The 27,265-nt window shown below is 33.3% G+C and overlaps 1 protein-coding gene and 1 long non-coding RNA gene across 2 annotated transcripts; one reads left to right on the forward strand and one right to left on the reverse strand.

Moving 5' to 3' along the window:
- Nucleotides 1-744: 744 nt before the first annotated feature.
- On the reverse strand, nucleotides 745-23,010 carry LOC125058819 (xaa-Pro aminopeptidase ApepP-like). The gene is made up of 17 exons (XM_047662968.1): nucleotides 22,934-23,010; nucleotides 21,754-21,872; nucleotides 17,203-17,374; nucleotides 15,386-15,492; nucleotides 14,044-14,179; nucleotides 12,617-12,712; nucleotides 11,320-11,396; nucleotides 10,054-10,188; nucleotides 9,283-9,357; nucleotides 8,759-8,836; nucleotides 8,053-8,183; nucleotides 6,764-6,916; nucleotides 5,712-5,841; nucleotides 4,900-5,077; nucleotides 3,114-3,205; nucleotides 1,982-2,095; nucleotides 745-939 (listed from the first exon to the last, which is right to left on the reverse strand). The coding sequence occupies exons 2-17, from the start codon at nucleotides 21,805-21,807 to the stop codon at nucleotides 745-747; spliced, it is 1,923 nt and encodes a 640-aa protein (XP_047518924.1). The 5' UTR covers nucleotides 21,808-21,872; nucleotides 22,934-23,010.
- A 1,350-nt stretch (nucleotides 23,011-24,360) lies between these two features.
- On the forward strand, nucleotides 24,361-25,908 carry LOC125058728. Its single transcript, XR_007118489.1, has 3 exons — nucleotides 24,361-24,494; nucleotides 24,634-24,803; nucleotides 25,879-25,908. It is a non-coding gene; the product is annotated as an uncharacterized LOC125058728 (long non-coding RNA).
- Nucleotides 25,909-27,265: the final 1,357 nt, after the last annotated feature.

Genomic DNA, 27,265 nt, shown 5'->3' on the forward strand with positions numbered 1-27,265 from the left:
ATGTCTAGCGACCGTTAGGTGAATTACGTTGTAATAGAATGCTAGTGTATGTTTTTTATTTATCCATATTCATTATACTATAATGGATTATAGACTGCTTTGTTTCTGAAATTGGATGTTCATAATTGTAAATATGAAGTTTCTTTTTAATAAATATGTGTCTATTGATGTGTTTTTTTTATTTTCTAATATTAGTTATTATACGATACTTCCAACCAAATGAATTTTTAATGTTCGGACGGTGAAGTACAACATTTTGAACAGTCTTAACAATATATTATAATACATCATTTATATGTCAATAATGATTATTTGTCAAACTAATAGGCTAATAGGTGATCAGCCTCCTGTGTCTGACACACTCCGTTTGTCATGTTCTCTATTTGCCGATAAAGATTGTGTGATTTTATGTCCAGCAAAAGATCACTATGCTTATATTATTTTAGATATTTTCTTTATTGTAATGATTACAAGGCGCCCTAATATTGCAGAAAATACTCACTACTTAGTACATTTGACACTTCATGGTATAGCTACAAGAACGAAATAAAAAATACATCAAAATCGGCCCAATAACAAACTTACCTCGAAAATGGCGCATCCAGCGACCAGTCCCATTTCCGCCAAATATTCGACAATTCATTCGCCCATATAACACTTCGAAGTAACGTAAATAAATTCATATATATTTGAATGATTAAGTTAAAAGGAAGTTCATCTTTTTGTTTATCAAAAAAAATGCTATTAATTGAAACGAACATTTATTATGCTTAAAACAAAGACTAATATTGGCGCGGTTTTAATCAAAATGGCGGCGCTGCGTAGAATTGGCGCGCATTCTGCTTCGAGCCAAGCGTGATCATCTGTGAGATTTCGATGGAGGAGAATCGGACCAAGTGTTTCAAACACTCGTTCATGGTATGTATTAAGGTAACGAATCTGAAATAAATAATAAATTTGTTATATTGAAAAAATATTAATTTTTATTTTTAACGGCTGAGTTTTGACAGCTACCTAAGGTATATAAGAAAGTCATGTAATAATTACATGACTTTCTTATATAAGTACTAAGGGGATTGAGGAAAGTGACCTTACTTATTGCACGCCTCGCAGTGCTCTACTCTCGACATGTCAATAAACCCAGTCTTTCGTAACTTGAATGACTTTTTTCTCACTAATATAATATAATAACACTTACAGGATAATATGAGTGCACTAAAATCGAGTTAAATAATCTATCAAGCACATATGGTATTTTTTATGAACAATTATTTTGTATAACATAGTAAATAATAACATTAAAATCAATCATTCTTGGATGTCCGTCAGTCTGTGTTTATGGATCCATGTATGTGGCAGAGAAATTGGTCGAAAAATTTATCGTACCAGAATACTTTTTTTCTTATTATATAAAGTTATACCCTGGGCTGATTCCTAGTTAATATAAGCGTTCTAAGTACTGTCGTTTAATTATAATTTGTAAAAAACTAAAATACGACTATGTATTTGTATATCTATATAAACATTTATTTTAGTAGACCTCACCTTAGAGTTTGGCGCCGCTATATTTTTTTTATTATATTAAGTAAATGTGAATGACCGTTATGAGGCGTGCACTTTTGGATTTTCTAAACTATTACTAATATCACCCTGGCTTTTGAAATTTAAATCTATTGCGTAGTTATGAAAGCAAAACTTGGGATGGGACCTTTTTATACCGTACTATTTGGTAGAATACAGTTTACCGCACACAAATATTATCAGATCGTAGTCTGTGCTCTTTTTGAGGTGATTAAGTGCTTCAATTATTAAACATGTTCGATTTTCAAAATAATATTTGTTTTTCCTGGTAACGAGACCTATCAGCCAATATTTGTTACTAATTGAAAAGCATAGACAAAAACATCAGTGAAACTGACAGACATTAATCTGATTCTGTGCCACAAACATTTCATATAAGACTGATGAAATTTATAATTACCTCGTCATCGGTTAGTAAATTGACATCTAGTATCGCAGTTTGATGAGGAACAAGAGTTAAGGAACGGAACGCAACAGCACCAGCGCCTGAGAAGTTGCCCAATATACCTTCCGCCTGTTTAGAAAAGAATTTTAATGTGAAACATCTATAGTTGCACGTAAAACGATCACGATTTCTGGCGTGGCGACGCATGCCGCATGGCCACGCTATAACATTTTGGTATATATGTTAACGTAAAATTGTAAAAACCGTTAGATTGTAATCTATCGGTTATCGGTTAGACTACTACACTAACTTAGTTATCATTCAAACTTCTTTGGTCAATTACAGATTAATTTTACTTCCCAACAATTTCATATAACTACCGAATAATAATACGTTAAATTGCAAGCAATATGTTGAGTTGACAATCTTTCGACAGTTTACTATCTCGCGAGATAGATTACAATCTAACGGTTTTTACAATTTTACGGTGACATATACATTATACAGTCTATATGCAGTAGTGTGTACGGTGTGTGTATTTGGAAGTCACTGATTAAACGAATTCAGTAGTCACGATTTGAAATAAATTCGTAAATTTTTGTATTTAATTACAATAAATGTTTGTTTAATAAATAGTCATCGTTATCTGGAAAAAAATCGTAATATTTTATTTTATCATTATGACATATTTAGTTCCTATCACAATCTGTTCTTTTCTGCATATTACTTTTACAAAAATGTCGATGTTTCACCTCTGCCAGGCGTCCCGTGACGGCTCACATTTTTTTTTGAAGTTATTCTTCTTATGGCGCGTTAGTGAAAAATTATGAGAGTAAATTTTTACGATGCGCGCACACCGTCACAAAAAACCGATACCCTGAAGTTAGCTGTAGTCATCATTTTAGTTTTTCTTTTGTTAGTGTTTTTTCTACAAACGTAGAATAACATTTTTGAAATCATTTTTATCTTGTTACGCCAAAGAAGTATAACTTCTAACGCGTGTACATACATACACACACGTTTTTCTATTATTTGAAATGTAATTAATGATGTGATGATAAGTTAATAATTCAATTTTGTATGAGTTTGTACGTCCGATGGGGTATGAAATATATACTTACATCACTTACAAATTAGAAAAACTTACAAAAATATGATTAGCCTGTCGATTCATTTCGATGACTTCGACTAAATCTTCATGGCGTATTCCATATTCACCGACTTCGTAATAACCTGGTTCTGCGATAAAAAAAATATTTAGGTAAATACTGAGGCAATGCAACTTCTTGATACAACAGGAACAAGACGCCTAAAGATAACTAAACGTTTTGAGTTAATGAACCTAGTGTAGTGAATATATGAATATAAGTGCAAGTGCGGTATCTCTGACACACGATCATAGTGTCAAAACATTATAGGGTGGTAATGAATATGGGAGCGTTCAAGTATTACGTAACGCAATTTGGGGGGAGGGGGGAGTCTTTTGAAACGTTACAGTGCGTTACATGGGCGCGAGGGGGGTTATTTAAAAAACGCGTTACGTAAATTTTTATATTTTAATAAAAAAACTGGGGGATAAATTGGCAACCCTTTTCGTTTATGTTGTACGGGGAATCCCTTTATTATATTGTACGTTACTTTTATTTTTGCTTTCCTAAGTTTATGTTTCGGGGAATCTCTCGACTGTGTGTACGTGATTTTTATTGAAGTGAAACTTCTTTATCGGGGTTGGAAAAAAATTTACCGTCACATTATTTATTATTTATTATTTATTATTTATTATTTATTATTTATTATTTATTATTTATTATTTATTATTTATTATTTATTATTTATTATTTATTATTTATTATTTATTATTTATTATTTATTATTTATTATTTATTATTTATTATTTATTATTTATTATTTATTATTTATTATTTATTATTTATTATTTATTATTTATTATTTATTATTTATTATTTATTATTTATTATTTATTATTTATTATTTATTATTTATTATTTATTATTTATTATTTATTATTTATTATTTATTATTTATTATTTATTATTTATTATTTATTATTTATTATTTATTATTTATTATTTATTATTTATTATTTATTATTTATTATTTATTATTTATTATTTATTATTTATTATTTATTATTTATTATTTATTATTTATTATTTATTATTTATTATTTATTATTTATTATTTATTATTTATTATTTATTATTTATTATTTATTATTTATTATTTATTATTTATTATTTATTATTTATTATTTATTATTTATTATTTATTATTTATTATTTATTATTTATTATTTATTATTTATTATTTATTATTTATTATTTATTATTTATTATTTATTATTTATTATTTATTATTTATTATTTATTATTTATTATTTATTATTTATTATTTATTATTTATTATTTATTATTTATTATTTATTATTTATTATTTATTATTTATTATTTATTATTTATTATTTATTATTTATTATTTATTATTTATTATTCGACACTTAATATTTTAATGACAATTAAATTCATTAAATTCCTAACATATCTTCCTTTTTCCGTCCCTCTAAGTATCGGAGATCTAAACTTTTAGATTTGTATAACACACTTCAAGATTAGTTTGCCACTGAAGTTGCACTTTTGACATGTGTACTTTGTACACACACACTTTTTTTTATTAGAGTTTACACAAAAGCACATTGCTATTGTGAGTGTTGTTAAAGATTGAGGAAATAGATTTATTTTTAAATATTACATTTTAAAAAATGAATACAAAATTTACGAAAAATATCTGCCCTGCGATTCTGTAACTCACTTTTCGAACTCACACAGCGGTTTTGCATCGGCGGTCGCTCTCAAATCAGTGCGAGTTACAGAATCGCAGGGCAGCTCCATTCGTTATATACATTATTTGCTTACCATCGCTAAATATCATCCCAGGAACAATTCCCGGGTCATTTGCCATCAGCGCACTGCCGATTCCCGATGGTCCTTCGTGTACATTTAAGAAATGACCGACCCCATGCCCCGTTCCATGCGCGTAGTTTAAACCAACGTCCCATAGAGATTTACGGGCGAGTGTCTCAAGAATGTTGCCCTAAAATACATTTGTTTAACTACGACTAAACAAAAATATTCAAATAGGTTAAAACCTTCAAAAAAGAGCGTACCTAAAAGACCGGTAACGCACTCGCGACCTTTTTAGCACAGTGTCGCTCAATATCAAAAAACCTGGTGGAGAAAATTGCATTGAAATTTAGGGGCCGTTCAAGCATTACGTAAGTTCTATAGGGGTGAGGGAGGGGGGGTCTTTGATTTTCTTATTAGGTGATTACGTCAACAGTAATCTACTTCGAGAATTCCTACAAAAAATTAATACGTTTACGTACTATTATTTTTGAGAGCTTTGCTTACTTTTGCTGACAAGATGGGGGGGGGGGATAAATTTCAGTAGATCGGCTTAAGTAATACTTAATATAGAACAGGGTGCGGCAAACGGGCACGAGGCTCATCTGATGTTAAGTGATGGCCCATGGACACTCAATGCCAGAAGGATCGCGAGTGCGTTGCCGGCCTTCTAATTGGTACGGTTGGTACTATTGGTTTATTTTTTGGCTGTCATTGTGCCATAATAATATGTATTTGGAATGAAATACAGTGTTAAATAGTATTAATTAATTAATATTGATTATGGCGGAAAATTTAAGAAAATGGCAATTAAAAAATCTTACCGTAGTCCCTTTAGGAAAGACAACAGTAGCCAGCGAAATGAATCCTTTCATAACACGTGTAAATGTCAAACGCTGCATGTCAGTCGGTGAGGACATATGGCGTGTGCGGGTAATGTCAGTTGTACCATCGCTGTAAATAATGTTGTTATAAACGCAATTTTTTTTATAATTACATGACCGTTTTAATAAATGCAGACGAAATTGGTTGTTACGCTTTTATATCAAAAAAGATAACGGAATGTTTTATATTGAATTTTGATATAGAGATGAAACTATGGCTGCAGGTACGCAGTGCCTCTAGACACTAGATCAATAATGGCCGAGCTGTCTAATCCACTGCATTTCGACTAAAGGAGCCCCCGTCATCGGTAACTCTTCTACGTGGGTTAATTTAAGTTGAAATTAATGATCATTCCAGTCTTGACTCTCGCGCGTTTTACTTCTCTCTCACCGATAACTCTCTACAAAACCCTCAATTCAGATAAATTTTGTATGAATCTTTGTAGTTCAATACGCTAGATAAATTTTCTTTGAACGTTAAATTCAGTTAATAAACAAAGGATTGTACAAAATCATTTTTTACTATCTCCGTTAGTGCAGCATCAAATAACTGAGCTGGTGTAGAATACAAGACGTATTTTTTATTATTAAACTAGCAGACCAGCCAAGCGTTGCTATCGCTAAGGTTTTAGTTTTATTACATAGTAGTAACCTATTCAAAGGAAACGGTAGGAGAACACCAGTCATTGGGGACCACCATGCTTTTTTGGTGGTTATTCCATTAATTTGTAGCGTATGTGAACCGTTGGTACTTTCAACACAGCGCCATCTGTTAGAATTGTGACTATCAAATAATAAACAAATATTTTGCAATAAAATAATATTGCGGATATAATTTATTTATTTAAATTGAGATGTAAGCTATCCTATCTTTTAAGTTAGATCAAACCGCACACGGTGTGCAAATTTCATTGAAATCGGTTCAGTAGTTTAGGAGTCCATGCGGACAAACAACGTGACACGTAATTTATATATATTAAGATGATACTTACAGATACTGTCCACCAGAATCCACAAGTAACATATCCTGTTTTCCTACAACTCGCTGGTCACCTTCAGTTGAAGGCTTGTAGTGTATAATTGCCCCGTTCTCCCCTGCGCCAGCGATTGTTGCGAATGACGGACCGCGATAGCCAAATTCTTCACTGTAAATAATTTATTTTGAAGTTAAAGTAGAGTTTAATACTCGCAGAGAGAAATTGTTAATAATGAAAAATGTTATGAATATAATCGATCTTATTAGACTACCGACGATACAGAGTTCTTTAAAAGTCAAAAATCATTTATTCATATAGACACTTAATATTTTATGACAATTAATTCCACTAAATTCCTAACATATCTTCCTTTTTCCCTCCCTCACAGTCTCCGAAGTTTTAGATTTCTATATGTCACCGTAAAATTGTAAACACCGTTAGATTGTAATCTATCTCGCGAGATTGTTAACTGTCGAAAGATTGTGAACCTCAACGAACTGCTTACAATTTAACGTCAATAACAATCAATTTACATTCGACAACAAACGAATTAACAAACAAATTTGGTGGCGCGGGGCATATTCCGTTCAACCAATCAGCGCGCGAGGTGCGATCCGTTTCACAATTTGACGGTTTCACTTCGATAGATTACAATCTACCGAATAATAATACGTTAAATTGTAAGCAGTACGCTGAGGTTCACAATCTTTCGACAGTTAATAATCTCACGAGCTAGATTACAATCTAACGGTATTTACAATTTTACGTTAACATATAAATATAAACAAGACTTAAAAGTTAGTTAAGGGGGCGTCTATAAATTACGTGAGGTGTTTAAGGGGGGGAGGGGGTCGAGTCAAATCTCATTTAATCTTACGTTGGAGAGACGGGGGGGGGGGGGATTTCAAATATCACGCAATTTTTTCTCTGATTGAAAAAAAAGGAAAACTGTTGACCCTAAAGGCCATCTCTGCAACTGCCCGCTAACTCCATACCTAAACGCTCAACATTTCACTTATTTTGTTTTATTCGAAAATAAAAGCACGAAGCAATTTTTTTTTTCTTTTGACAATAACAATCCAACGCGTTTCCTTAAGAAACCCACATTTTGAAAAATTTCACGTGAGATTGGAGGATGGGGGAGGGGGTTGAATAAAATCTCACGACATCTCACCAGGGGGGGAGGAAGGTACAGAAAATTTATAAAAACACCTCAAGTAATTTATGGACGCCCCCTAACCAAAGAAGTTTCACTTCTGACATGTGTACTTTGCACGCACTTTTTCCTAAGAAATTCCCTTTACCTTCTAAGCTCATTGAGTTTGTTGACAACGTCGATTTCTGTCACAATAACACCGCTATCAACTTGTTGGTGAATCCAGCGCAAAAACCTGACAACAGCGAGGCCATCTTTTATGTGTGCTGATCTGAAGCCCTTAAAACAAAGATACATCATTATCTTCCATCAAGGGTATTCAATATTTTTAAATTTACTAGCTGGCCTGGCGAACATCGTACCGCCTAACAGTCGAATCTTTATTTTTTTTAAATACTTATTCTGCTATTCGGGACACCGGTCTAGCTGGTAAGATAAAAAAAAGAAAGTTGATAATACAACAAATACATTATGTCAAAAAATAAAAATTCACGTTCCCGGAACCCCTCCACTAACATTTGAACTTTATGATATGGTATTAAAGTTCAAATTGCCTTTAAATATTATTACGAATATTTTGTATGGGAATATAGAAAAGTGTTGTTTTTAGACTTTTTCACTCATTTTTTTAATTTTTCTCCGTAAGAACCATCCTCGTACTTCAAGGAATATTATTAAAAAAATCAGACAAATCGGCCAAGCCGTTTTCATGTTATGTCGTGACAACGGAAAACGGGTTTCATTTTTATATAGGTATATAGATACATAGAATGTGGCAAATGAAATGCAGTTCTCATTACATACGGAGCCTATGATGTATAAAACGAGTGTTGCCGATTAATTGCATTATTTACCTGTAATTCCACGTCGTTCTTGACACACTTCATCAACGCGACGGGAGAAATAGATGTGATGATGTTAAAGTTGCCATTCTGAAAAAAAATTCTGCGTGTCTTACACGGTCAATGTTTCCATTATTCTAGTTAATGTAATTTGTTGATAATTAATTTAGCATCTGACATTAAAGATACTGCAGCCTTGCGATTCTGTAACTCACTTTTCGAACTCACACAGCGGTTTTCACAGCGGCGGTCGCGCTCAAATCAAACTATAAACTACAAGCTCCCTCCTTATCAGAATGCCAAATCGTAAAATGACTGATTTGAGCGCGACCGCCGCTGTGAAAACCGCTGTGTGAGTTCGAAAAGTGAGTTACAGAATCGCAATGCAGGAAGAAAATAATTGTATTGTAATGTATAAAGTTAAAAATGTAACGGAACTTTGATCGGTAAAAAATCCGTATGCCAAAGATTCGGACGGTTTATAGCTATTGTATTTATACTTTATATTTGTTTTAAGACTATATTTTAAGTATTACCGTTTCTGCTGTAGAATGTATGGCATGGCTTGCTCCCGTCGGAAGCCAAATTGTGCTGCCCTCTGGTAATTCGTTCTGAAATTTATGTAAATATATATAAACACTTAAAAAAAACAAAAAAATATCAGTGCAACTTTCTCCTCAAAACATCAGGGAGCCATCAAGTATTACGTCACGCAATTTTAGGAGATTATTGACCCCCCCCCTCATGTAACGCGCAGTAACGTTTATCTGTGCTCAATAGTAAAACGTTTCGTGACCACCCAGTGGCTATACCTAAAAGTTACCATTATGTGGTGTAAAGTACTGGAAAGTCGAAAATAATACTAACAGTAACGCGTAATTCAATCCCCGCCCCGTAACGTTTTACAAAAGGAAAAAAAAATTCGTTACGTACTACTTGAACGCTTACACGATGTTAATACCGTGAGGTAATAACATCGTGGAATGCATGTCTAGGAGGATTCAAGCTGTGCTTTTGGTAAGAGGTCCTACAGCCCTGCGATTCTGTAACTCACTTTTCGAACTCACACAGCGGTTTTCGCAAAGAGTGAGTTACAGAATCGCAGGGCAGGTTACATGGTTAATAAATCTAAGGACATTGTCGGAAACGAGAATGTTAAAATACAAGAAGTGTGGGAAAGACTAAAGGGCTTTTTACTTTTAATTAAAGGCATTTTGGCTTTGTACTTTTAATTATTTAATATATATATATGTAGCTTAACTAATGTTAGGTAACATAACTAGCCATAGATTATTTTATAAACTTACGGTCATATTCCGGATATAGTCAAACACATCTGAATATGGTCTGACAACAACTACCACGTTCTCCGCTGAAAAGTGTTGTGCTATATCTGGTGAAAGGACGCCGTTCCCCCAAAATAATATTATGTTATTGTTGCTCTGAAATATTCGTGAATACTTAGAAAATTAATAAATTAGATGTAATCTAACTTCTACCTTTTTACACGCTTTATATTAGCTTCACCTGTATGTATGTATGTATTAAACCGACTCCTTCGGACTCGATTTTGACCCACTATTAACGGACAGATTTAATTCAAACTTTGCGCACCTGTCAAAGATCGATGACAATGCAATAATCCGAAAAAAAAAATGAAAAAAAAAAATTAACTAAAACTATGGCACGACGAATTGCTCGACGAAAAATATGGCACAGAGCGCCCCACGCTTTTTCACAATAATACCAGTATTTTTTGTTCATTACCATTTTCAGTCTAAATTAGGAATTATTTTTCACTTTTTAGTTTGATGTGCTTTAAAAGCGTGTTTTTTAGTTTTTTTAAACTATTATTTATTTTATTATGTAAAACAAATTTGCACGCCATTATGTGTGAATGGGGACATTCAAGTATTACGTAAGTACTATAGGGGGAGAGGGGGGTTCTTTGATTTTATTTGGTGATTACGTCAACAGTAATTATTTACTTTTATACACATATTACCCACACATTGTCTATGCTTCAAATCGAAATGCATTTTCGAGGATTCCTACAAAAATTAATACATTTATGTACTATATTTTTGAGAGCTTTGCTTACTTTTGCTGACAAGAGAGGGGGGGGGGATAAATTACAGTAAATCTGCTTACGTAATACTTGAACGGAAACTGCGAAACTTAGATAATATTCTTACAAATATATTATTATTATTGTTATTTATTATATACGGGTTATGGACATTCTATTAGGCTAATCATACACGTCATTGAACTTCGGTTTTTGAAGTAACTTATTTTTTTTTTTTTTAAGACAATTCGCAATAATTGACCTAGTATGGGGCTAAGCTGGTGAAGCTTGTGTTATGGATACTAGGCAACGGATATACATACATATTATAGATAGATAGACATATAAATACATATTTAAACACCCAAGACCTAAGCACAACACCAAATGCTCATCACATCGATGTTCGTCTCAGCCGGGGATCGAACCCGGGACCCATGGATTCGCAGTCAGGAGTACTAACCACTAGACCAATGAGTCGTCAAAAAAAAATATATTGACTTACCAAGTCAGTTCTTATAATAAGGTAGGCGAAGAAGACCGGATTGTATGGTATGTCTGATCCACGGACATTTAGTGTGTCTGAAAGGAAATAAAAGTTTAGATATTTATCTATATATAATATATATATAGAGCAGTGTTGGCCAAGTGGCTTCAGCGTGCGACTCTCATCCCTGAGGTCGCAGGTTCGATCCCCGGCTGTGCACCAATGGACTTTCTTTAAACATTTGTACAATAGTAGTTAAATTATAAGATTGTAGAACTTATGAAATCAAGTAGCTAAAATCATAAATATGACAAAATGGAAAAGACTAGGTGCCCACGACACAGTGAATCCTAGTGTTGGGACTAGTGCACTTTCCTTTTAACTACGTATATATATACATCCTTTTTTCATGTAATAGGAGGCAAGGAAAGTGTGTTGACGGTCTTTTTTAGAATTGGTACGCTCTTTTTTTAAAGGACTCTAAGTCGAGTTGGTTCGGAAATACTTCAGCGGGAAGCTAGTTCCACATAGTGGTGCGCGGCAAAAACTGCCTTAAAAACCAGTTGTGGACGTTGAGGTGATACGGATAAAAACAAAATAAAATATGTTTTTTATGGAACATATAATACAGGTAAAACTTATTCCTCATCATTAAATTTGAATAGGTAGATAACCCTTGCTCATCAGCAAAGCAGACAGAAGGTGTAGGCCGAGAGAAAAAGCCGGCGTAAAAAACTCTCGTTACTCTTTTAAAATAGCAAATCATCAAACAACACGTCTTATTTTAAAACAAATATCGCAAATTAATTAGAAGTAGCCTGTCTATCACTAGTCCCAGGTCTTTTTATCAACTAGATAATCGTTGACTTTATAGTAAGCCTTTTTGCGGTCTTTTTATGGTATTTTGTATTCTGCCTTGACGTCCGATGATGTCCGAACAACTCTTCTGAACCATGGTAAATACGGTAGAAGATGCAGAGAAACCCCACATCTCTACGCAACGCCAAGAGATCAAGCCGCAAAGTGACTCGTCGGTGACGATTCGAACCGCTCTTCCTTGAATATTGTCAAGTGGAAGGAGCTGGGAGCTCCCGCCCTGAGCCTTATTATATGTGTAATAAAGTTATTTTTCTTTTTCTTTACTTCTGCAACGAGAAACGTATGCAAAGCGGGTACCTTTTATTCGCGTCCTTGGTGCGTCATGTGATCCGTGAATATTGGAATTCAGCTAATATAGACTGATTGGGCAGATTGTATGTGATAATAGATTATGTCTTAAGTACAAGAAACTTTTGTTTTATGTTTTTATACTCACAAGCAATATCATCAAGCGCCGTCAACACCAAAGCTGAAACTGACTTCTCTCTAAGCTCAGACATCAGCTCAAACACTTTCTCACTTGCTGCTCTTCCTATAAAAAATGTTCAAGATTTAGTTCCCTAAAAAAGAAATACGCAAACCTCTTTCCCAAGTTTCTTCATCTTCCTTCCATCGTCATCTTTTGGAGATGTAACAATAAATTCAAAAAATGTGCGTGCGTACAATGTACACATGTCAGAAGCAAACTAATTTTAAGTCTTGTTCATATTTATACAAATCTAAAACTTTAGATTTCCGAGACAGAGGGAGGGAAAAAGGAATTTAATGAATTTAATTGTCATAAAATATTAAGTGTCGAAAATTAATACAAATTATAAATTTATTTCTTCGATAATAAAAACACGTGGCATTTTTATTTACAATTCATCATTTGAGATTTCAATAAATTATTTTGCATAAAATATAAAATACGAATATTTCATAAATTTTGAAAATAGAATTTCTATAAGGCAATTCGCCCTTCTCACTCTCTCAATCGGTCTAAATCGCTTCCCTTTTCTTCGACAAAAACGCTGCACATCTTCGTGACGCTATATTATTATACAGTCAAAACCGTTTATAACGACACCGTTTACAACGACCTATCGGTTATTACAACCAGATTGTATGGTCCCGTCCGAATCCCTAGTAAACTATTCAGTAAACAAACCGCTTATAACAACATCGGATACAGCGACATATCGCTTACAACGACGAAATTTTATCGATATATCTATATAATTTCATCGGCTATAACGACCAACCGTTCTTGTCTCAGCAAAACATAACAATACAAACGATTTTAAATCTTATTTATAAGTATTGAATGAATATTAGGCATATTATTACCTACGCACTTTCTCCCGCCTCATCCGAACCTCTTCCCGGCCATTTGACTTTGCAAACTAAAATCGCTAATTGACTGCGTGAGTAACAGTTTGATTTTTTAAATCAAACTGTGTTGGTGTTGTTTAGACTGTGCAATTGTGAATTTATGTGTTATCATGTCGCAAAAAAAGAGAAAAGTGTTTTCTATTGAATAAAAATCTCATGTCATATGGATAAAATGCAAAAACAGACCAAAATGACTGATTACTTTTGTACCTAATTATTTCGTAATAAATATTTTTGTTTCTTTTTTGACTCCTTTACACATTATAATATTAACATACCATATATAACCCATACCTACCTATTCTAGATAGATAACTATGATAATATAGAATGTACATACATATGTACCTACTGTACTTGTGTATATGACATTGCTTATAACGACTATCGGATATAACGTCGGCAACTATACGGTCCCTTCAATGTCGTTATAAACGGTTTTGACTGTAGTTACGTTTTACTTAATATCTCTCAAAAAATATTAATCACCTGTGTAAGTAGTGTTCAGTGCTAAGAGCGCTTTATTAGGTCTAGGCGGCGCTGTTTCATTCATTCTTGAACGAGCTATATCAACCAGATTGTCGTCTATCGCTCTTAATGTCACATTGGCTCTTGATAATGCATTCTGTAATGTGGGTTGTAATTATTAATTGATGATATATGTAATTATAAGGTATTAAAATGTAAATTTATTGTATTAATATTTGTAATCTAAATGTATTTTGTCGACTCATTGGTCTAGTGGTTAGTACTGACTGCGAATCCATGGGTCCCGGGTTCGATCCCCGGCTGAGACGAACATCGATGTGATGAGCGTTTGGTGTTGTGCTTAGGTCTTGGGTGTTTAAATATCTATTTATATGTCTATCTATCTATAATATGAATGTATACCCGTTGCCTAGTACCCATAACACAAGCTTCACCAGCTTAGCATGGGACTAGGTCAATTGGTGTGAATTGTCTTTAAAAAATCTAATATTATTAGAAGGCTCATCTGATATTAAGTTATATAGCCCATGGACACTCACATTGCCAGAAGGCTCGCAACTGCATTGCTTTTAAGAATTAGTACGCTCTCTTCTTAAAGGACCTTAAGTCGAATTGGTTCGGAAATACTTCAGTCTTGCGATTCTGTAACTCACTATATGAAATTTCACAGCGGTTTCCACAGCGGCGGTCGCGCTCAAATCATTCGTAAAGCAGTCATTTTACGATTTGGCATTCTGATAAACAATAAACTACAAGCTTATTGTTTAAACGGCAACGCACTCACGCCCTCTGGCATTGAGAGTGTCCATGGGCACTGTAGCACTTAACATAAGGTGAGCCCCGTTTGCTACCTGTTCTATAAAAAGGTACTCTTTTGAAGGACCCGAGTCGAACTGGTTCGGAAATACTTCAGTGAGCGGTCAAAAAATGCCTTAGAAAACGCTCAGTTGTGGAACGGACGTCGAGGTGATACGGGTGGAATTTCGTATTCTCAACGTCCGATGATGAAACAGAACTAATGAAGTTCCTCCAATTATAATTGTTAAACAATGAACCAGTAGACACATTTGACGATTGACAACTCGCCGTAACGTTTTTCAGTACCCAAGTCTAGTAAAACGTTTCGTGACCACCTAGTGACTCTTTAGTTACTATTATGTGATGTAAGTAGAAAATAATATTAACAATAACGCGTAATTCAATCCCCGCCCCGCATCGTAACGTTTTACAAAAGGACCCCCCCCTCCCAAAATTCGTTACGTAATACTTGAACGCTCCCTAAGTAACTGAAAGAAGAAGAATCTTGGTACACATCTGCTGCTGGAAGTATGTTCGAACGTACGTATAAAGGTGTCCATGCTGTTCTGGTATACGTCGTTGGATCGAGTCCCACCACAGAATTCGGCGCCATGTTTCTTTCTAACCACGCCTGTATCGACAGATCTGTACCTGAAACGAAGATTTATATAAAAATAAAATATGTTTATTATGGAACATAAGATACAGGTATCACTTATTCCACGTCATTAAATTTGAATCGATAGATATCCCTACTCATCGGCAAAGACAGAGGGTGTAGGCCGAGAGAAAAAGACGGCGTAAAAAACTCTCGGTACTTATTTTAAAACAAATGTCGCAAATTAATTAGTAGCCTGTCTAGCACTAGTCCCAGGCATTTTTATCAACTAGATAATCGTTCTTTATAGTAAGCCTTTTAAAACAGCTTTTCTTTAATACATTTCTTAAATTTATTAAAAGGCAGAGATGAAAGATCCTCTGGGATTTTATTAAAGAAGAGTCTTTTCCAAAAAAGAATTACTAACTTTAGATAGTCTAGTACGGGGAAATTGCAGCCTGCATTTGTTCCGAGTATTAACACTCGATTTCAACATATATAAATTTTCATACAGCATGATTCGTAGAGAAAGATTATCTATAATATCTCTGTTAGATGATATCGTTTAGTAGTTAACCAACGTATATATTCCCGCGATGGATATATACGCAGCTTAATACGCCGTTCAATTAACAGCCTAGCCTCTTAACTAAACAGCGCCGTTTAACTAACGGCCTGAAAGATATTGAAGAAATACTTGAACTAAAAGTCTTCTATACGTAGCTACGCTTCTACTGCCATCTCGCTCTTACAACTTGACTACAAACATTGATGAAAATATTGATATCTTTTGCAAAAATCTTCCAACGTATCGTAACTTTTTTTATCAAGGTCATAATGAGGTTTACTATTTAGTTTTAGTTATTATTTATTTTATTTTGTGGTGCTTGTTTAATTTTTTACCTTGCTAGCTTATGTTCTAATATAATTGATGTGTATGTGTATATAAAAAAAAATCTGTGGCGTTACAACTTTTTTAGGTCTAGGCCTCAAAATTCTTTATCTGTTTCATGATCAATTATCAATCAAGTAGGTGATCAGCCTTCTGTGCCTGACACACGTCATCAACTTTTTGGGTCTAAGGCAAGTCGGTTTCCTCACGATATTTCCTTCACCGCTCGAGCAAATGTTAAATGCGCATAGAAAAGTCCATTGGTGCACAGCCGGGGATCGAACCTATGACCTCAAGGATGAGAGTCGCCGGCTGAAGCCACTAGGCCAACACTGCTCTGATGTGTAATGTAAAATTTGTGATGTCATATTTGCTTGTATGTATTATTTTATGCATACACGTTGTTTTAGAACTTATAACTTAGGAACGTGGTCTAATAATAATAATAATAATTTATTTATTGCAAGAATATGGTACAAAAATGTGTAAAGTACAATCGTAAGTTCGCATATTCTGCCACACACAATGGCGCGCAAATTTGTCTTAAGGAATTTGACATTTTACATTATTACTCAAAGTCAATTCTTATATTATCTGTAGCGTACATATCATACTTTATTAAATTTATATCAACTACAATGTCTCACGCAAATAATCATTTATTGAACCGTAAATTTTTTCCAAAAGCAATACACCAAGTCGCTTTTTAAAGACTCTAGTCGGAAGATCTTTTAATTCTTTTGGTAAATTATTGTAAACCTTAATTGCAATAAAAAACATGTCTATACAATGGTTGCCATGGTAACCATTATCAAGCGCCTTAAAAACCAATCAAGGCAATTTTAAGTATGTTTAGTAGAAACAGTTTTACCCTGTCTCATGAGTCCCCATACAGTTGTGTTGACTTGTAGATAGAATTGCGTGAAGTAACGGCCGTCCGTCCACACCAATGCTTCGGTATGTGTCACTAGAGCTGTGCCTGAAGAACCACTGAGACCCGAAATCCATTCGCGCCTCGCATCTGACTCGGCTATGTATTGAGACTGTAAAGAAAGGCCGATTTACATTATCTTAGTGTTTATAAGAGTCCTTTAGTACAACTTGAAAGGCAAGTTCTTTAGTGCTTTAGTGCGTTGCGAGTGAACGTTTACATTTCTTCCAGTAGAGTATCATTATAGCGCCACAATGAACGCGCAACGACGTCGGCAAATACGCTCTATTCTACGCAAAATACTAACTGTAGTTATGGAACAAATAGAAGACGAGATTTTATTCGAAGTAAATAAACTAAATAACAATAATAAATAAAATACATAGCTTCTTTTAAGGCAGTGTATGCCGAATGCCTAGCCTGTTTGTTTTTGTATAAATTGTTTTTAACGTTCCACAAACATTCGTGAACAACATATTCAGACACAAATTTGATAATTGTAATTTCCGACCATTTAGCCATCTTTAAAAATCAAAAAACACGCACGCGTTTCACGGCACTTATGCACTCTCCTAAAGATTTGACTAAATTACGTGTTTACACACAACGAGGGAAGATCTCGGGGGGTGCGCGGGCGCGGGAGGGTATCACTTGAAACAAAAATAAAAAGCGATTCTATTTTGATTCAACTTGAAAGTCAAGTAGAACCGTACTAAAGCAAGTAGCGTTTACATGTTTCAACTAAAGTACTATCCTAAAGCACTCTCCTAAACATTAAGATAATGTAAATCGGCCAGAAGGAAATGTGTGAAAAACTTTCGAAGCAAGATTTAAACATGTGTTAGAACGCAGAACGCTGAACGCAATATTGAACTAAACACGAAGGGCGTTGTATGATTTTTGAAGTTATGGCTGATTTACACAGGGTCAGTAGACAAGTCAGTCGCAGAGCCAATGTCGACGCCGCGACTGACTTTAACTGTTTAAATGAAGTAAGTAGTAGTGGTGCGTTTCTCACGATGAGCACACGTTTGTGAAGTCAGTGGGAAAAATGAATTCGCGAAAACAACTGAAACGACGATTTAATTATTTGTTGAAAAATTTATTTATTTATTTACAATAGCATTTTTTATAAAGCCGTCCAGTTCTTGAAACCACTTGACTTTTGGGACATATACGTTCCCACTAGCGCCAGATCTGGTGGATTTTTGTATCTTATCGAGCTCTAAATAATATGTAGCCCCTATGGCTAATTTTACTTTTTACTTCAGTAGAAGTGAGCCCTTCGATTTGCATTTGTTTAGCCATATTTTGCAACGCTGTTGACCGCATTTCTTTATTGCGGTAATTTAGGGATTTAATATCCCAAAGGCACTCGTTTTCGCCATATTGCACCAATTTTAAGGTTTCGTCTTCGCTAAGCTTCATTTTTATCGCCAGCGAAAAAAACGTGGTCACTCTACAACGCAGCGGCAGTGACTAACCACGCACTGACTTGTCTGTTTACACGGGGTTTATTTGGCTGGCGCGGGGGTGCGCGGGTGGCGGGGGGCGCCAACTGACTTTAAAATATTCGTGTCCGAATATTCAAGTCAGCGCTGACTTCAAGCCACTGTACTGACTTCAAATCAGTTTACACAGGGTTTTTTTCGGGTCAGCACTGACTTGCCTCGAATTTGTAGTCAGTTACTGACCCTGTGTAAATCAGCTCTTATACTTCTTTAGGCGCGTTATGAAAAATGTATGAGAGTGAAATTATACGATGCGCGCGCACCGTGACACAAAATTAACAGAATGAAGTTGCCCACTAATTGATGTTATACTTCTTTAGGCGCGTTATGGAAAATTGATGAGAGTGAAATTATACGATGCGCGTGCACCGTGACACAAAATTAACAGAATGAAGTTGCCCACTAATTGATGTTATACTTCTTAAGGCGCGTTATGGAAAATTTATGAGAGTGAAATTATACGATGCGCGCGCACCGTGACACAAAATTAACAGAATGAAGTTGCCCACTAATTGATGTTATACTTCTTTAGGCGCGTTATGGAAAATTGATGAGAGTGAAATTATACGATGCGCGTGCACCGTGACACAAAATTAACAGAATGAAGTTGCCCACTAATTGATGTTATACTTCTTAAGGCGCGTTATGAAAAATTTATGAGAGTGAAATTATACGATGCGCGCGCACCGTGACACAAAATTAATAGAATCAAGTTGCCCACTAATTGATGTTATACTTTTTAAGGCGCGTTATGGAAAATTTATGAGAGTGAAATTATACGATGCGCGCGCACCGTGACACAAAATTAACAGAATGAAGTTGCCTACGGCATTGGACATAATTTAAAAACAACATTCGAATAATAATAGAATTTATGTTACACTTAATGTAAGAGAATAATAATAAATATTTATTTATTTAATTTTTCAAATGTAAACTGAACTTTTTTGACTATAATGACTCCTTTGATTATTTAATTGTAATTAATTATTTGCTTGCAATCAAAAACTATTTTTATAATGCCAAAGAAGTATAACTTCTTACGCGCGTACGTAAGTACACGCACCCTTTTTTTATATAGTTTCTTTTGTTTAGTATTTATCGGATGAGAACTGTCAACCTCCCTACCATTTTTCTGGCCATTCCAATGGGAAAGTTTTTCAAACCAAACGAAAGTGAAAAGACCAATTGTTTTAATGTAATACATACATTTATCGATACTAATTATAAAGACTAATTATTTGTAAGTTTTTAATGAATAAACTCGAAAACTATTCGACAAAACTCAATAATAATTATCTCTTTTATCTATAATATAAAAATGAATCGCAAAATGTGTTGGTAACCGCATAACTCAATAACACCTGGACCAATTTGGCCAATTCTTTTTTTATAATATTCTTTGAAGTACGAGGATGGTTCTTACGGAGAGAAAAATTTAAAAAAATTGAGTGAAAAAGTCTAAAAACAACACTTTTCTATATTCCCATACAAAATATTCGTAATAATACTTAAAAGTCAATTTGAACTTTAATACCATATCATAAAGTTCAAGTGTTAGTGAAGGGTTTCCGGGAAGGTAAATTTTTATTTTTGGACATAAGGTGTTTGTTGTCTTATCAACTTTCTTTTTTTTTATCTTACTAGCTAGACCGGTGTCCCGAATAGCAGAATAAGTATTTAAAAAAAATAAAGAATCGACTGTTAGGCGGTACGATGTTCGCCAGGCCAGCTAGTTTATAATAAAGCATAAAAGCTGACGCGGCCGCAGAGCAGACAGAAATGGCTTAAATATAATAGTCATTCCACCAACTTTGATTTTGTTCCCTTTGAAGTACTTTTGAGTCGTGGGGTTCAAATGCACAGGCGCTGATTAAATATTTATGTTGGCGCCTGGTAGAGAGTACCGAAAACCCCAGAGCTGGTGCCTTCCTCACTCAACGAATCAGTATAGCAATACAGCGAGGATTGCCAGAATTAAAGTTACGCTGTCACATGAACCAAACTTTTAATTTTTTTTTAATTTCCTAATAATTATCAATTTTTAATTGTTATTATTGTTACTATGTAGATTAAGAAGTGTTGGAGATAAAAATAATACAATCAAAATCGTTTACGACGACATCGTTTAGACCAACATACCGGTTATAGTGACTAAAATCAAAGGTCCCGGCTGAATTCTATTGTATTAACAATAGAATTCAGCCTAATGGTACTTACAACGTAATCAGCTGTTACGACTATCGGTTTTTACGACCAAATGTGGGTAGTCCATTCGATGTCGTTATAACAGATTTTGACTAGTTTTAAATAAGTTAATTGTCATGTGAGATAACTTTGTAACTTTATTCTGAATTCTGAAACCATCTCGGCACACAAAGACAAAATTGTAACTCGAAAATTTTGCGCTTTTTGGCTTACTCGCAATTTAGAGAATTGGCAACGCTAAGTAAAACTCTTCTACAAATACTTCTTAACCATATTCTATCCTGCTCAATCGTGACTTTTTAATTCCTTTGAGATTAGTTTTTTAGTTTTTAGTTGATTTTATTAATATTTTTGTATTATTTTTGATTAAGGTTGGTTTATTTAAAATTTGGTTATGCTCCTTAATTTACCTATCATATTTATTTCTTTAGTTTCTTTTTCTTACTAGGTTTGCCTGGAAGAGATCGCTTGCTACCGATGAGGCCGCCCGTTACATCCCTTATAATTTTTATGTAGTATGTTAGTGAAGTTATACTTCTTTTGGCGCGTTATGGGAAAAATGATGACATTTACTATGTTTACGATGCGCGCGCACACCGTCACAAAAATCGACCCCCTGAAGTTAGCTATAGTCAACATTTTAGTTTTTTCTATTATTATTGTTTCTACAAACGTAAAATAAATTTTTTGAAAAGATTTATATCTTGTTACGCCAAAGAAGTATAACATAAGTACACACACGTTTTATCGTATGTTACGAAGTAATACTAACATTATGGGCGTCTGCAGTTGGTATAATGTATGCCTGGACGCCGTTCTCTTCCATCACCCTTCGTAAAGCATCAACACGCTGTAAACTTAAGTGACGTCGGGGATTGCTTGATTGTGATGCTGAAAAGAATTTTGTGCTTTGGAACCAATACATCAATGTAAATGTGCAGACCAGCCCTGCGATTCTGTAACTCACTTTTCGAACAACTTTTTGGCATTCTGAAAAGGTGGGAGCTTGTATTTTATTGTTTATCAGAATGCTAAATCATAAAATGACTGCTTCACGACTGATTTGAGAGCGACTGCCGATGCGAAAACCGCTGTGTGAGTTCGAAAAGTGAGTTACAGAATCGCAGGGCAGTGTTAAAGCAGCCACGAAGGCTTGAGCGTCATTATAACAGCTATAGACGTACTGTAAGGTGAACTTTCTGTGCCTAGACACGCCATCTTTGAGTCTAAGACATGCCGGTTTCATCATGTTTTTCGTTACCGTAGAAGAGTAGCAAATGCACAAAAAAAATATGTGCGTGTACTAGGTGTACACACGTAAGAAGTGAAACTTCTTTATGACCTTATTTTTCGAAAAATGATCTACTATATTATGCATTTTTACAGAAATTGGTTAAATAAAGTTAAATTAGATAAAGTTTAACAAAAGGCTTTTATTACCATAGACATGAATACAAATATAATTATTTCATTTTAACTTATTACTGTACTACTATGTAGTACTAAGATTATTACAGAATTTCATTAATTGTAATAGAATTACCTATTAGTATTACTATCATTGTTATCGTTATTATATATTTTTGTTACTAATGGCTTCGAATCTCTTCGGATCAACCGTGGTAGGGACAAGAAAAAGATGGCGCGTAACCGAAAAATGTGACAAATGTGTGTAATTTTTTTTTCCAACGCCGATAAAGAAGTTTGACTTCAAAAAGCAACATGGCGCGTAACCTGCTACAAAATTTCTCCCATACGTCGATAAAGAAGTTTCACTTCAAAAGATGGCGCGTAACGGAAAAATGTGACGCATAACGAAAAAATTTTACACTACATTTTTTTCCAACCCCGATAAAGAAGTTTCACTTCAATAAGTGCACAGCTGGGGTTGAACCTACGGCCTTAGGAATGAGAGGCACGCCAACACTGCTCAAATACTCAAAAATACTTACAAATAGTACGCGTGTCGGGTTCGGCCCACTCATAGTAGGAACTGGGAACATTACTTGCCGCATTGTGTAATGATATTCTGAAATCAAAAGAAGAGTTTATTTTTACACACTTTTTAAGCTAATATAGCTTCACCTGTATGTATGTAACCGACTCCTTCGGACTCGATTTTGACCCACTTTAAATGGACAGATTTAATTCAAACTTTGTACACTTATAAAGAATCAGCGATAATATAATAATTTCATAGGTTTATCTCGAAAAAACAATGAATTTTTTTTAAGTCCACAAAGCAATACGATTAAATTGAGACAACACGTATTGCTGCTAGGACTAAAAAGTAAAAAATACTGGTATTATTGTGAAAAAGCGTGGGGCGCTCTGAGCCATATCGAGCAACCCACGCTTTTTCACAATAATACCAGTATTTTTTGTTCATTACCATTTTCAGCCTAAATTAGGAATTATTTTTCACTTTTTAGTTTGATGTGCTTTAAAAGCGTGTTTTATAGTTTTTTTTAACTATATTTATTTTTGTGTTAAGAGTAAGAGGAACATGTTACGAGGAACAAAAAAATGTACCTATTAAACTGGTGCATAAGGTTCAATAAACGTGAAGAGAAAGACAATACGGTGGATAGACCAGATGGAAGAGAATGGCACAGAGAAGACAGAAATGTCGGGATTTGGAGGAGACCTTTGTTAAAGGGGCACACATATATTGAATGAGAAGATAGAAATATAAATGTGTTTTAAAAGTACTGAAATATATAGCTGTTATTAAGAGTAATATTATTATGTTCGGTATAACTGTTTGTGAAAAAATATAATTTTTTTTGTTTTTTTTTTTTAGACAATTCACACCAATTGACCTAGTCCCATGCTAAGCTGGTGAAGCTTGTGTTATGGGTACTAGGCAACGGATATACATACATATTATAGATAGATATACATATACATACATATTTAAACACCCAAGACCTAAGAACAACACCAAATGCTCATCACATCGATGTTCGCCTCAGCCGGGGATCGAACCCGGGACCCATGGATTCGCAGTCAGGGGTACTAACCACTAGACCAATGAGTCGTCAAATAATACAATAGTATAGAGTAAAGAGTATTATTATTATGTTCGGTATAACTGCCCTGCGATTCTGTAACTCACTGTTAATCCGTGAGTCCACTACGCAGTAACAGCGCTCCCTTCGTCACTGACGTAATTTTTGGAATCTCATGGTATTCTGTTAAGAAATTTTATATTACGTCTTGATAAGTGGAGGGAGGTAACCTAGTGAGTTGTTGTCTATTAATATCGTGACAATTGACTCATTTTATTTTATAAAAAGAGTTAATTGTCAAAATTTTCATCATACATAAACAAAATATTTTTAATAAAACAAAATAGAGAACAAAATGGTCGACGATTAATAAAATTAATAATATTAAAAAAAAAAGATAAACTGTGAAAATATCTCAAAAATGACTTATCTGATGGAAAATAATTAGCCAGATTAATATAGAAAAATTATTAAACCCATCTGGCAAAGGGGCCGCTTAAAGGTAAGTTTATTTATTAGTACATCTTAAGTTACGTATTTTGTTTATAACATTAAGAGTTTATATTTCGTATTTAGCCGACAACTGACCAGCCGTGGTGTATATGAGCGACAGAAACTTAAAAATATTAATTATGTTTCAGCACGAAACAAGGGATACCTAACATCTGGATATATAGTACAAAATTTAAGAATATTATCTTAACAAAAAGATTATTATGTCACGCTAAAAGTGATTCTCTCAGCAAATGGTCTAAGGATTCAAACTAAACAGGATGGATAGGTATCTTAAATTTTCAAAATATTACTAAAGGTAAATGCCAATGTTTTCAATATTTTGTTGAGTAATTATAAAATAAAAGGGTACCTATCTATAAAGAAGAAAAATTTGTGTTTATATATTTATTCATTTAAGTGTAAGTGCAAGTGTTGGTACTTTTTAGATGCCACGAAACTACTATTGCAACCTTTTTAAGTGATTCAGAGGTCAAACACACAACAACAATATTACCTATGTTTTTACTAACACTCTTAAAAACTGAATTCTATTAAAACTATTTTAGAAATATAATAACTATCATAGTAAATAAATAGGAATAAGCAGTGTCTAGAAAAATAGTTAACAAAGTTTGTTTGTTAGGTTAAATCGAAGCGACATTGTAAAGAATAATTAAATTGTTAGTTAAAAATGTCAAATATAAAAAATATTTTTAGGTTTTCTAACTTCAAATTCCATTCATGAAATATAAGAAGTATTAATTTTAATTGATCAAGTTGAATTTAATTTAATTGTTCAGATTTCAGAACACAAGTATAAATAATCATGTTAGGTATGTTGGATCAAATATATAAGCTTTCAATTGCTCAAATTCATACCATTTCAAGTGATCAACGTTAATTTTAAATGTTGGAAATTACATTGCCATAACTTATTTAATAAACATAGAAGCCATCAAAAGATAGTTAATCTATTTTAGTTGTTATTATATTGTAGTCAGCACTACACTTTAGCACTAAACATACCCTTTATGGGTCTTGGATTTGTTTCATTAATAAATAATTGTATTTAAAGTACATACTTAGATTTGCTCAAGATTTTTTTTTATTCATAGTACTGAATCAATAACTGTGTGCGAAATTACTAAGCTTTGTTACCATAAAACTTTAAATAATATTTGGCTTAGTTATAATATTATCAAACATGTTTTTAAGATACTTTACTTAGAAATACAAAGATATCCCATAAAGTTTTTGTGTTTTATGCAAGTTTTTTTATTATTTTCCTTAACTTTACAATAATTAAATTGTTATGCAATATTATTGTGTCAGTACAGTGACCTACCACATCTTCCTATTTACAATTTTAACACATAACTATTGTATTACAGCCATCAGCGGTAGTTGTCAAGAATGAGGAAGAAAATGACCAATTATTGAAATGTTAAGAAGAGATATTAAACCGAGACCACAAATCTATTTTGAATGCAGTTTGGACAACTATGATTTTTATATGAAAAATTGTATTACCGTGTTTAAGATAATTGTGTACTTCATAATATTTTTTTTTTGTATCTAATTATATTGTTATATTAATAAAATGATTAATTAAATCTACCACTTATTTAATGACTGCCTATAGAAAACGTAGTAACCGAGTTAAATACATAGCTAAGCCGAAATGAAAAATATATAAGCCATGTTACTTTATAGGTGAATAAAAGAACAATATAATAACTTACACATTTAATTTAATGATTATAGTAAACTTTTAACACACTACAAAATAACTTTCAGTAAAACAAACTTAAGTATAATAAAAACTAATTAAAACTCAGCCTCACATAGAGCTAATCAATAACATCTACTTTATTTTGTAGACAAATATATTTATTTTAATATATTTTCTAATTAGTTTGTAAAAAGTAATAGTTATGAACGATAAATTTAAAAAAGCTTAATAAGTACTTAAACCATCATGTATGTAATGATGGTATTTCATACTTGTGTAAAGCAGAATAATGTTTTTATCCAAAACCTTAATGTTATATCAATATATTTTATAAAAATATAGGAACTGAAATTGTACTGTGTTATCATTTATTATAAATTGAAGGATAAGTAGTCGAAATTCAATAATTTGAAAATGTCTGCACTATTGTGTCTTTTTATATCCAGGGGCCTTGTCGTATGATATAAATGTAATATTCTTCTTCTTCAAAGGCAGAATGTATTTTTCTATCAGAAATTTTGAACATTTGGGGATCTCTGAAATTATTAGATTTATAATTTTAGTATAGTAGAAAAATACAAATAAGTATAGGTATGACAAAATTTACCTATCTTAACTTATTTATCGTTTTCTGTTCGACTTATCTCTGCTGGAGACAAGACATGATCAAGACTGCATCGAAAAATTGGTTATAGGATCGAAATGATATTTTTAATGCTAAAATAATCAAAATGTTTACCTTAGATCATCTATTTACTAGACTCTTCGTTCATCTCAGCAGCATATGTTCTAGGTTTCGTCAATACCATATAATTTCTTGAGTATTGGAAAAAAGCGATAGTAACCAACGCCGAGAAACCAATTGGTCGTTTCGTGCCTACATTTTCTTCGCCATCTATAGATATTATATTAAGTATTTTTTAATGGTTTACATCATTTATTTCTTGAAATAGAGGTTTAAACTTTAAAAGTGGAAACGGGCCTTCTGTAACAATAACAAAGTTCAATTAATGTTTATATATATAATTTTTTTCGTAAAATAATGC

Source organism: Pieris napi, chromosome 18 (genome assembly GCF_905475465.1).
Source record: "Pieris napi chromosome 18, ilPieNapi1.2, whole genome shotgun sequence".
In the NCBI taxonomy this organism is placed as follows: domain Eukaryota; kingdom Metazoa; phylum Arthropoda; class Insecta; order Lepidoptera; family Pieridae; genus Pieris; species Pieris napi.